The sequence below is a fragment of the Mus musculus genome, chromosome 5 (genome assembly GCF_000001635.26).
Source record: "Mus musculus strain C57BL/6J chromosome 5, GRCm38.p6 C57BL/6J".
NCBI lineage: Eukaryota > Metazoa > Chordata > Mammalia > Rodentia > Muridae > Mus > Mus musculus.
In genome coordinates, this window is record NC_000071.6 from 137,200,191 (window position 1) to 137,211,749 (window position 11,559).

Below are 11,559 nucleotides of genomic sequence, written 5' to 3' on the forward strand. Positions count from 1 at the left end.
AAAACAGAAAACTAGTACTGAGGAGATGGCTCAGTGGGCAAGGAGCTTGTTGTGCAGGCATGAAGACCTGAGTTCAAATCCCCAGAACCCATGTTATCCAGGTGAGGTGGTGTGCACCTGTAACCCAAGCATGGAGGTTGACAGGCAGACTTCTGGGAGCCATCAGCCAACACAGCAATCTCTAAGTTCAGTTAAGACCCACACCCACAACCACTCCCCATCCCCCATCTCAAAAACTAAGGCAGAAAAGAAACGGAGAAGGATGTCCAAAGTCAACCTCTGGCCTCCACATGTGTTGCCACAAGTGACCACACCTGCATCCACAGGTGAGCCCACCACACACATATAGCCCTGTGATCAAAAGTTTCACACTAGAAGGCACCTTGGGAGAAGGGCTAAAGCCCTAAGTTCTCCGATCTTCTCTGAAGCCTACGTATGCTCATCTGGCAATCGAGCACAGAGCTTCCCACTGCAAATGCTGTGAAGAGGCAGCAGCAACGTGGGAGGCCTCTGCAGTTGTGTATCCCGAGAGGACTCAGGCACGTCTGAGGTCAGCCTGGACACGGCTCTGACTTTGTGCAGCACAGTGAGTCCTTCTGCCATCCATTTCACACCGGGAACTGGAGGTGGTGAAGGCTATGACCATGCTGCTCACTCTGGAATAGTCTGGTGTATGCGAAAACTGTGGTAAGGGGCTCAGATGAGCTTCAGCCAGTTGTCATGGGTGTACACTCCATCCTACAATGCATGTACCCAATGCTTTGGGCCTCATGTCCCTTCTTTTCTCTCCTCTCCCTCATGTGTGTGTGTGTGTGGGCGGGGGGGGGGGGGGACAGACTGTCCTTGAATTGGCTAAGTACCCAAGGATGCTTGAAATCCTGATCTTCCCGCCTCCACCTCCCACGTACTGAGATTACAAACTTGCATCACTTTCCCTGGTTTATTAGGATGCTGGGGCTTGAACCCACTGCTTTGTGTATGCTAGGCAAGCACTGTACCAAGGGAGCCATAGCCCAGCCTTGTATTCCTTTTCTGAAAGTTACTTTATATCTGCCATAGTTGTGATACCAAATGAGACAGGACTGCCCTCTCACATTCCCTCCTCTGCAAACCCTTGTGGCATGAATTCCTCATGTTTTCATGTCAGCAGATAGAATCACTCCTGCCTTTGCCTGCTGCCTTCTTCAGGTCAGAGCCCCCTTCCCTCCACATCTGCTTCTGACACTTTCTGAATAGTGCATGCCCATTCTTCCCATGCAGTAGTTAGGGCTACTATAGCTGTGGTGAAACACCATGACCAAAAATCAAGTTACAGTGGAAAGGCTTTTTATTTGGGTTACACTTCCACATCGCTGTTCATCATCGAAGGAAGTCAGGACAGGAACTCACACAGAGCAGGAACCCGGAGGCAGGAGCTGATGCAGAGGCCATGGAGGGGCGCTGCTTACTGGCTTGCTCCTCATGGCTTGCTCAGCCTGCTTTCTTATAGAACACAGGACCACCAACCCAGGCATGGCACCATCCACCATGCGCTGGGCCCTCTCCCCATCTATCACTAAGAAAATGCCTTCACAGATGGATCTCATGGATGCATTTTCTCAGTGTGGGTTCCTTCCAGATGTCTTTAGCTTGCGTCAAATTGACATAAAACTACCCAGCACACCATGAGGTGTGGACAGGTCCTGACCCTAGGTAACTGTGGATAGATCTTATGAGGCAATAATTTTTTTGCAGGTGTAATTATGCTCAAGATCTCAAGATCAAGTTTGGGTGGGTCTGAAATCCAAATAGTGGTGTTCTTCCAGGAGGACTCAAATTCCCATCTCATTAAATCCCCTGTAAACATTTTATTTGATCTGCCTTATCCGAGGCATCTGCACAGGCAGAGCTGGGTTAGGACACGTGACCTGCACAGGATGCAGACGAGGCAGAGATTGGAGTGATGCAGCTGTGAACCAAAGACGGTTAGACACCCCCAGAAGCCGCAAGAAGCGAGGAAGCATGTCCCAGCCAGTTTTTAAGGGAATAGGCTCCCAGAATGTTCATATTTAGATATCTTCCCTCCACATCTTAAGAGAATAAATGTCCGCTTTTAAACCACCAGCCTGGGGTCATCATTTGTTAGAGCAGTCACGAGAAAACGACACAGAGATTTTCTACTATAACACATGGTGAAAACTATGGGCTCTGGGCCTGAAAGACTCCGGTTCAAATTCTGACTCCTCCTCGTGAAAGATGGGAGACCTTGAAGAAATTGTCAATGGCCTCTGGGTCTCGGTGTCCCCGCAGATGAAAACAGAAAGTGCCAGGAACCTTTTTCTGAGGGTCAACGTGAAAGTTAAATGAAGCTAGACGTGGTGGTGCAGGCTTGGAATTTCAGCTGCCTGAGAGGCTGAGACATGAGAATCACAAGTTCAAGGCCAGCCTGAGGTACAGCGTGAGTTCAAGAGCAGCCTAGGCAACTTAGCCTGTCTCAGAATAAAAAGTAAAAAGAGGCCTGGGGCTGAGGCTCAGTAGGGCGCCTGCCTACCCCAGAGATCCTAGGTTCAATTCCAAGTACCATCAAAGAGAAAAGAAGAGCAGGGCAGCAAAATGGATCCAAGGGTGCTTGCCACCAAGCCTGACAACCCACCTGAGTCCAGTCCCAGGGCCCACATAACAGAACTGACCTCCACAAGCCCAGTGCCCACAACCACATGAATAAACGTAACAACCAAATTAAAAGGGGAAAGGAGATGTGAGCAACTGAGCACCAGCCTTCAAACTCTGTTTCCTGACTCCATTGTCAGGAAGATACAATGCGATACAATGTGACCAGCTGTCTCACATTCCTGTTGCCTTGCCACTCCCGCCATGATGGACTGGTTCCACCAAACCGCAAGCCTATCTTAAATCGCCCCCTCCCTTTTATTTTGTCCCAGCCACGGGGAGAAGTAACTAAGATATTGTATTGGTACTCAGACTCCTGGGGACAGGCTAGCGTCTCCAGTCCTCGGACATCTGCAAGCATTAGGCACCTCTCTCTGAAGCTCTGTGAGCCTGGCCCCTTCTGTATTTGTCTAAACCAGTAGTTCTCAAAGTGTGGATCTGGACCCCTTTGGGGAGTGGGGGTCAAGTGACCTTTTCACCTACGACCATTGGAAAACACAGGTATTTATGCTATGATTCATAACAATAGCAAAATCACAGTCATGAAGTAGCAATGAAAAAAATTATAGTTGGGGTCAGCACACCACGAGGAACTATACTAAAGGGTTGCAGCATTAGGAAGGTTGAAGACCACCGGTCTAAGCCTTTGCTCTAAGCCTTTGCGAGGTTAGCTGTGCCACATCCACACACCAGGACCTCTCCCCAGACCACGGCCTCATCACCCTGGACAGTGGCAGCCTCCCTGACTCTGTATCAACACCCCTAGGTGCTGCTCCTGCCCCAGCAGCCTCAGCACCCGCGTGGGTGGTGGTTCTTTTAGCACTGTTCCCATCGCATAAAATGCTCCATAAACATTTTATTCGTCCTGTCTGGTCCCAGGTACCTGCCCTAGTGAAGCTGGCCCTTGGCAGGCAGTATTTGCTGTGTGTGTGGCTTTATGATGCTCTGTACAAAGCAGCACTTCTCCTCGCCTTATGTAAGTTTCAAAGGTTGTCTCTTTCTCACAGGCAAATATCTTAGCACACGTACACACTATTTGCTTCCCACTTTCTCCCCAGCTGGTTTCTTCTCATGTTATTTCTTTTTGATTCTTGTTACTATTTATTTTGGTTATGTTGTGTGTGTGCTTAATGAGGGGCGGGATCGTGCCACGGAGTGTGTGGGGCTCGGAGGGAACTCTATGGAGTCACTTCTCTCTCCCTCCCCCTTCATTTGGGTTTAGAGCTTGAACTCAGGTCCTGGAGGATGACAAGTGACAGCAAGTCAAGTGACATCTTGCTGGACTCCTGCTTTTTTTTGTTTGTTTGGTTTTGACACGGGGTCTTGTGTATTTGAAGCTAGCTTTGAACTCGCTCTACAGCTAAAGATAACCTGGAACTTCCGACCCTCGTGTCTCTGCCACCTGGGCTTTAGGATTACAGGCATGAACCGCCATACTCCGGTGCTGGTGATGAGACCCGGGGCTCTGTGTTTCCTGGGCAGGGATTCTCACCTTCTCCTTTCAAAATGTTTGATTATATTGAGTTACCTAAGGCTGTTTTCATATAAGACGGTTTATCCCAGATGGCCCTTGGAATCCTGACCCGACGCCCTCGCCCTCAGCATCCTCAGCATTTGCCTATCTGCATGCAGCACTGTGATTGGCCACATTCATAAGAGCACCCCCCCCCATGTCTCCTCTGATGCCTCAGTCCCTCCAGGACAGACACTTTATCCCCTGGCCCCATGTCATCAAGGAGTGCCCCTCCCCCCTTACTGTGAACTTTACATCCGCAAAGCACTCATATTCATCCTCTTTTCATATGTGTGAAAGAGACAGAGTCTTGTAGCCCAGGCTAACCTCCGACTTCATATGTAGCTGAGGATAACCCTGAACTTTCAGTCCTCCTGCCTCTACCACTCAGTGCTGGGATTACAGGCAAGTGTCGTCACCACATCTAATCCTCATGTTGACCTTTGACATTTCTCTAGCATTTTCTAGCCCATGCGCCCCTAGCAAATCATGAACAGAGAGTTATTGATTGTGCCCCCTGTTCCTGAAGACTTTTCTCAGAGTCTCCCTGCCCCCCGCCCCACAGGTACAAATGAATCACCAAAGCCAGGCTCCTGGCATCACAGGCAGTATGGGTTCCAGGGCTGGCCGTGGTGCCTTATGGGTCACCAACAAGTTAAGCCTTTGTTTCTAGCAGGCTGGGTACACAGCTGGGTCCCCCACAGGCCTCCCCATGGAGTGTGCGAGTCCTGGCCTTGTCACACGCAAACACTCCTGAACCACCGTGCTCTTGCTACCAAGAGTTCACTTTCTTTGGCATATGCTCTCTTATCTTCTAGAACCTTCTTATATCTTGGTTCCTTCTCCATAGCTTTGCATCCAAAACCTTGAGGAGGTGCACAGAACAGACAAGGGAGAAAGCTACGGTTGCCACTTAGGGTTCTAAACTTGACCTCTAAGGTTCTGCCCCCAGGAACCAGCCTGTTTGAGAGGATTGCAGAGGACCAGGGTCCCCCAGGAGTACAGGCAGTGGGTTCAAATGCTAGGTCAGGGTGCTGTTGTGTTATTTGCTGTGTGGCCCCCAGGAGGTTACACACCCTCTCAGAACTTCTGTTTTTCATCCCTCCTGACTTCTTCACACAATCCTCCTTGTGTGTGTCACAGGAAATACCCGTAGTGAAGTGTCTTGGGAAATAACAGGGCCCTCTGCCAGGGGGCAGTGGGGAGGCTGGGTACATAGGCAGGTCTTCTGAGTTGCTGGGTGGCTCTGTTTCCCTGGACTCACACATTCTTAGCTGCTTTTAATAACTTTGAAAACAGCCAGGCGTGGTGGCGCACACCTTTGATCCCAGCACTTGGGAGGCAGAAGCAGGTGGATTTCTGAGTTCGAGGCCAGCCTGGTCTACAAAGTGAGTTCCAGGACAGCCAGGGCTACAGAAAAACCCTATCTCGGGGAAAAAAAAACTTTGAAAACTATTTGCATTTTTGAGACAGGGTCTCATTGTGTTCCAGCTGGCTTCCAACACCTCCAACTCAAGATGTAGCTATGGTTAACCTTGAACTCCAGATCTTCCTGACTCTACCTCTCAAGTTCTAGGGTTATAGACATGTGCCACCATGTCTAGTCAATTCAGTGCCGGGCTAGAACCCTGGGCTTTGTGCATGCTAGGCAAGCGCTCTACCCACTGAGCCACATCCCCAGACCACTATTGTTAGTTTTTCAGACAGGGTCTCTCTGTAGCCTAGACTGGCCTTGAACTTGTGATCTTCTGCTTCCACCTCCGAGTATGAGGATTACAGACTTGTAACACCTTCCTCATCTTGCTCTTGACACTTGTTGGAAATGGATCTGTCTTTCTTGTATGCCAATGGGCTCACATGTGTCACCTTTTGCATACAAGTTTAAGTGCTTGAAGGACAGGGTGGATTGGTCAGTATTGGCTGGGTACACAAGTACAGTGTCTAGGTAACGGCTTTCATCATTATCATCATCATCACCACCACCACCATCATCGTCACCATCATCAGCATCACCAGCACCAGTCCCCTCAGGATGCCAGGTCCCTGGCTCCGCTGAGAACAAGGAACAGGATGACCACCTACCTCCCCGTAATGTGGGCTCTGTGCATATTTCTCTCCTCTTGACTTAAAGTTGATGGTCTGATATAATGCACTCTTACAATGCTTCCCAAATTCATGCAGTTCACTCCTTAGTTGCCCCCCTCACGCTCTGCTCCCCAAATCATAGCAAAATGTGGAAGAGAGAGGATCTAGGAGGACTCCTGGGGCTGGGACAGCTTCTGAGGAGCTGAGTTCCCGACCGGAGTCCTGAATTTCCTCTGGATTTTCTGAGAACCAACCCATAGGGTTCTAGATGCTTCCAGCCCCAGATGCATGTGTGCCATAGATGTTCACCTTTTACCAGTAACCTTCAGCTTAAGGCCTCCTTCCATCTACAACCTTAACCCCCAACAAACACCCTGGCACCCTGGTCCCTGGGGGGGCGGGAGGGGCGGGGTGTCTTTTATGCCTCAGGGGGAATTGGGAGATCTACCCATAACTGAGAGAGATCTGCCTCTAGCCAGTTGCATAGTAGATATGGTTATGACAGCCCCCAAAGAAGAGCATACTCCCACTCCTAACCCCCCCCCCATGCACAAGGAGCAGAGGGGGCTTTCCCAGGTACACTCTGACAAGTCAAGAGTAAAAGATGAGCCAGGAATTATGGCGTGCACCTGTAATCCCAGTGCTCAGAACCAACTCTTAAAAGCTGCCTGCTGGCTTCCACACATCGTCTGGGAAGGCTGGAAATGCCTAGCCTCTGGGCAGGCACAGGTCCAAGGACAGGGACAAGCAGAGACCACTACGTGACCAAAAAACTCCTTTGCTCTGCAACGAATGGCTGAAGGCAAGAGAGATGGATTTCAGCAGTTCCCCCACATGCCAGGGGCTACACCTCAGGCCACCAGCTGCCCACCCACAAGCCAGGCCACTTCCTCTACTCCTGCAGACTTTCTCAGTGGCCCCTGAGCACCCCAAAGTCCAAAGGAGGACCTAACATAAATTTCCAAACCTTCCCCTGAAAAAAGAAGCCAGAGCATCTACAGCTGTGCCCAAGACCCTGGTGCACAAGGCTGGGGTCACTCACCAGAAACTGCTGAAAAGATAGAGGACGGCTGGAAAGCCAGCAACAGGATCCAGGTCACGAGCATCTCCCAGGGAGAGGGCCCTGGCCTTAAGAGCTTCCTCCTCAAGAGGTCCAAGAAATAAGAGCCCTGCACCAAAGGAGTGCTTATAAGAAGGACCCTAGAGACCTTTGCCTTGGAGAAGGACGATGTCTGCCCCTGGGTGGGGATGACCGTGGCGTAGGGTGGGGGGTAACCCAGGGAGTTGGCCAAACCTTCCTCCCCTCAAATTCCAGGTGTGTTGACTGCCCTAAGCAACAGTCAACAGAAGTTGAGAATCCATGGGTGGGTGGGGCGAGACAGACAGAGCAAACTGAGGAGTTGAGACTCTGAAGGAAAGTAGCTAAGAGTTGAATGCCAAGGAACACAGAGTGTGGGAACAATGGAGGGAGGAGTGCGTGGACCCCTGAGAGAGACAATCGCTAAGAAGTCGGGCTAGATGAAAGAGAACCTTCCTCAGCGTCAGTCACCTTCCCCCCAGTCTTTCTCCATTGTGCCTCCCTCCCCCACCCCAGAGCTTTCCATTGCTTTCCTGAGGGGTGGGGATGGCATTTACACCTAAGATTTTTATGGCTGTTCATCCCTGAGCAGAGTCAGAGATGAGAGAAACCTATAGTCATTGTCTCTTCCCAGAACAGAGCCAAAGTCTGAGGGACTTCTCCTAAACCTTCATCCCAAAAGCCACTGGATTAGATTACTCCTCCCTGTCCCTGTCCCTGTCCCTGTCTCAAACAAGAACACTGGCTGTCCATCACTGTGGGAACAGGAGGGGGCAGAGGCTCTACGGACAGGCAGGTATTGACCTGCCGTCAAGCCTGACAACCCAAATTCAATCCCCAGAGCCCACATGGTGAAAGAAGAGAATTAACTCCCACAAGTTGTCTTCTGATCTCCACACACACGCTAATACACACACACATACACACACACACACACCGTAAGATAAATGTAATAAAGTAATCTATCTCTTTACCTCCCTGACCCAGCACTAGTGCTCTGATGCCTGCTACCTAATTCCAGTTCTAAGCTTCTGGCCAAAGCAAGAGAATTGCAAAACTCAGGGGACTTGTCCCATTCAATGGTGATGGAAAGACTCCCGTGTGCCCCACCCCACCCCACTAGCCAGTGAAACTCATCCCCTTTATAAGATTTAGGTTCAGTCCTGGCCCCAAAAGATGCTGGCCTTCCTCCCTGGGAGAGAAGGATGCTGCCGAGCCCTCTTCCATCCAAGCAGATGGAGACCACTGGGGGGAAGGGACAGGTAGGAGAAGGACACACGAGAGAGCAGCTTTGTTTACAGCCAATGTATTTATTAGATTTATATGGGGAACTAGACACTCGCTGACTTCCTGTCCCCAGAACCGTCCTGGCAAAGGGAACTGAGGGTTCCAAGCTCAGAGGTCACATCAGTTTCTGAGTGATGGAAACAAAAGAAAAGACATCAACGTGGAAGAGGAGGTGAAGACTGGGAGGGGAGAGGAAATAAGGAGACGGGTCGTGTCCCCTCGTCGACAAATCCCTGCCTGGGATTCGCAATCATCAAGGGTGGAAAGAAGAGGTTGGAGCCTCAGGGTACGGAAGTAGGGTCTTGGGAAGCATTAACTGGGGACCCGATGGCACCCTGGCTGTACGAGGACCCCTAGGAACAGGGAGGTGTGGGAACGAGGTAGGATTTGGGGATAGCTGTTGGGATGGAGGAGGGAGCAGGTTTGTAGGTGCCAGGATAGAGGAGCAAGGAATCAAGGTCCTGGTCAGAGAGTTGGAGACCAGCCTGTCAACTGAGAGAGCAATAGGGCTAAGGGAGGAGACTGGCACAAGTATCAACTCGAGGAGCTTTGGGGCGTGAGAGTAGGGGCCACAGCAAGGAGCCATGAGGAGAGAGACGGAGGTGTGACTTCCTTCATGCTGCCCCCAGGAATAATGTCAGGCTATGTAAACATGCAAGATGAAGGGTAAGCCTCACCAGGATGGCAATAGAGTGCAAATCCAAGAGTAAGAGCCAATGGCTGGGGGTGCGTGGCTCAATGGGTAGAGCTCTTGTCTAGCATACACATAATCCTAGGTTCGATCCCCAGAACCTCATTAAACTCTGTCTCAGAGGAACAACGGAGACCTGACACTGCAAGGTGGTAGAGTCAGGTGGGAGAGAGAATCTGAGAAAAGCAACAGGAGATATAAGCCCTGCTACCCGCAAAAATCAACCAAAGGCGTGAAGTAATTGCGCTAAGTTTTAGAGTCATGGTATAAGTGCATCACACCCATTTCACAGCTGAGGAGACTGAGGCAAGAGACTGAGATGGCCTTGCCCACCATACTGGAGTGAAGAGCAGAGATACATGTTCTCCAAGTGGGTTTCTGTCAAACAAAGAGAAGGATGGGAGGTCAAGGAAACAGGAACCCCTCCCACCAAGAACACTGGGAGCCTGGGCTGTGTGGGTACTTGAAGCAGTTCTTGCACAATGGGCTCAATTGTACAGCCCCGGGCAGAGTGGGGGAGCACAGAAGAGACCCTGCAAGGGCTCAGGACGATGATGATGGTGATGGTGATGATGATGGTGATGGTGATGGTGATGGTGGTGATGATGAGGCTACCTCAGGTCTTTGGATGTGAACCTGCCACAGAATCGACATTGAGAGTGAGATTGCTGAGAAAGCCATTGCTTACTCCCAACCTAGGCACCTGCCCTGAGAAGGAACCAAGGATTTGAGTTAGGGAGGGTTGCTTAGTAACCCTTCATGGTGACCTCACCATCATGTTGGTATCCACCTTCTCCAAGGCAACATGGAAGTTTTCATTAGTGGCTGCAGAGACAAGAAAGGAGGGCGGTAGAGCAGAGGAAACAGAGACCACGTGACCCAGGGATGGTCTGGGAATCTCCACTCCTGGGCACCAGACCCATGTCTGTCCCAGCTAAGGAGGTCAACATACCCTCCTCAGACTGCGGTACAGCCCAGGGCAAGCCCTGTCCTTAGGTATCAAGACGTACCTGTCGGGGCATCCTGGAAGCCCGTGTTAGAAAAAGTTCCCGCGATGTCTTCATCCCAGATCTCAAACCATTTCCTGTCCTGGGTCCAGGACCTAGGCAGCTCAGGAAGTCAGTAACTGGGCAAAACTGTGGTGTCAGGAGACCCCTAAGCACCCCTCTGCCCCTCCAGCTCACCTGCCCGAGGACTGGCGGTCCTTGTCTCTTCCCCGGGAACGTGCCACCCAGACACTTAAAGCCACCAATAACAGCAGCAGCACAATGACAGCCCCCACCAGGCCTCCAACCAAAACCCTCCAGTCAACGGCCAACTCACAGCGTGGGCCTGAGACCCAGTACGTGTCTGTGGAAAAGCAGCTGGAGAGAGAGTTACAGAGCTCAGACAGGTCACATGCTAGTAGGCGGGGCCACACAGGCTGGGGTCCGCCATCCTAGAGCAAGTGGCCAGGACCTTGGAGAGTTTGGTCTGTATAGAGCAGGGTCTCCAGAAGGGACAGTGGGATGTGGTGGCTCACATTTATAGTTGGGGGTAAAGACAAAGGAGTTAAAAGCCAGTCTTCACTACTAAGTTAAATGATTGAGGCCAGCCTGGGAAAGACAGTAGAGAGAGAGAGAGGAAGGGAGGGAAAAGGACAAGCAATATGACTGGGGTGGGGACGGGGGTGGGGGGAGCAAAGGTGCTTGCTGCTCTAGCATGGTGAGGTAACCTGGGTTCATTCCCAGGAAGCCACACAAAGGTGAAGGGGGATTGCAGTCGTCTCCACCCTGGGGCAGTCAGTGGACCCGGACTCTTCTGGGAGGTGGTGGGCGTGGCACCAGGGAGACCACTTGGGCGAGTGGGCGTGGCCTATGGAGTGGGGCGGGACCTCACCGGCAGGTTGGACCGCTCTTCTGCAGAAAACACTGTCCATGGTTGCAGTCGATGGTGCCATTCACGCCAGGTGTGCAATTGGTGACACAGCGGAGCCTGCTCAGCTCCACCAAAGGAAAGTAGTGTTCCTCAAAACCCTTGGGAGCAGTTCGATGACAAATGGCTGGGAAGAGAGATAGGAGAACAGGGACTGCGGTCTATCTACTCAGAGCCTAGCTTTAGTGAAGGGAAGTATGATGGGGGAGGGGTGCGAGGGCGGGCTTTTCCAAGGTCGAGGCAGGCCCTGGGAAAGATCCTGAGATTAGATGAGGGAAAGAAGGAACCCTGGCCCCAAGTCTTGCTTGTAGGTGCTAGGGTGTAGCTCTCTCTCTCTCTCTC

General features: G+C 51.3%; 1 protein-coding gene across 1 annotated transcript in view; it reads right to left on the reverse strand.

Moving 5' to 3' along the window:
• Positions 1 to 8,614: 8,614 nt before the first annotated feature.
• Muc3a (mucin 3A, cell surface associated) overlaps positions 8,615 to 11,559 on the reverse strand; it is a gene marked incomplete at its 5' end in the record, with an annotated part of 3,741 nt that continues 796 nt past the window's right edge. Inside the window, 5 exons of the mRNA XM_030254983.1 lie at positions 8,615 to 9,939; positions 10,076 to 10,128; positions 10,314 to 10,405; positions 10,488 to 10,667; positions 11,182 to 11,344. Of these exons, the coding sequence (XP_030110843.1) occupies positions 9,847 to 9,939; positions 10,076 to 10,128; positions 10,314 to 10,405; positions 10,488 to 10,667; positions 11,182 to 11,344 (581 nt within the window). The remainder of the gene's footprint in view (positions 9,940 to 10,075; positions 10,129 to 10,313; positions 10,406 to 10,487; positions 10,668 to 11,181; positions 11,345 to 11,559) is intronic.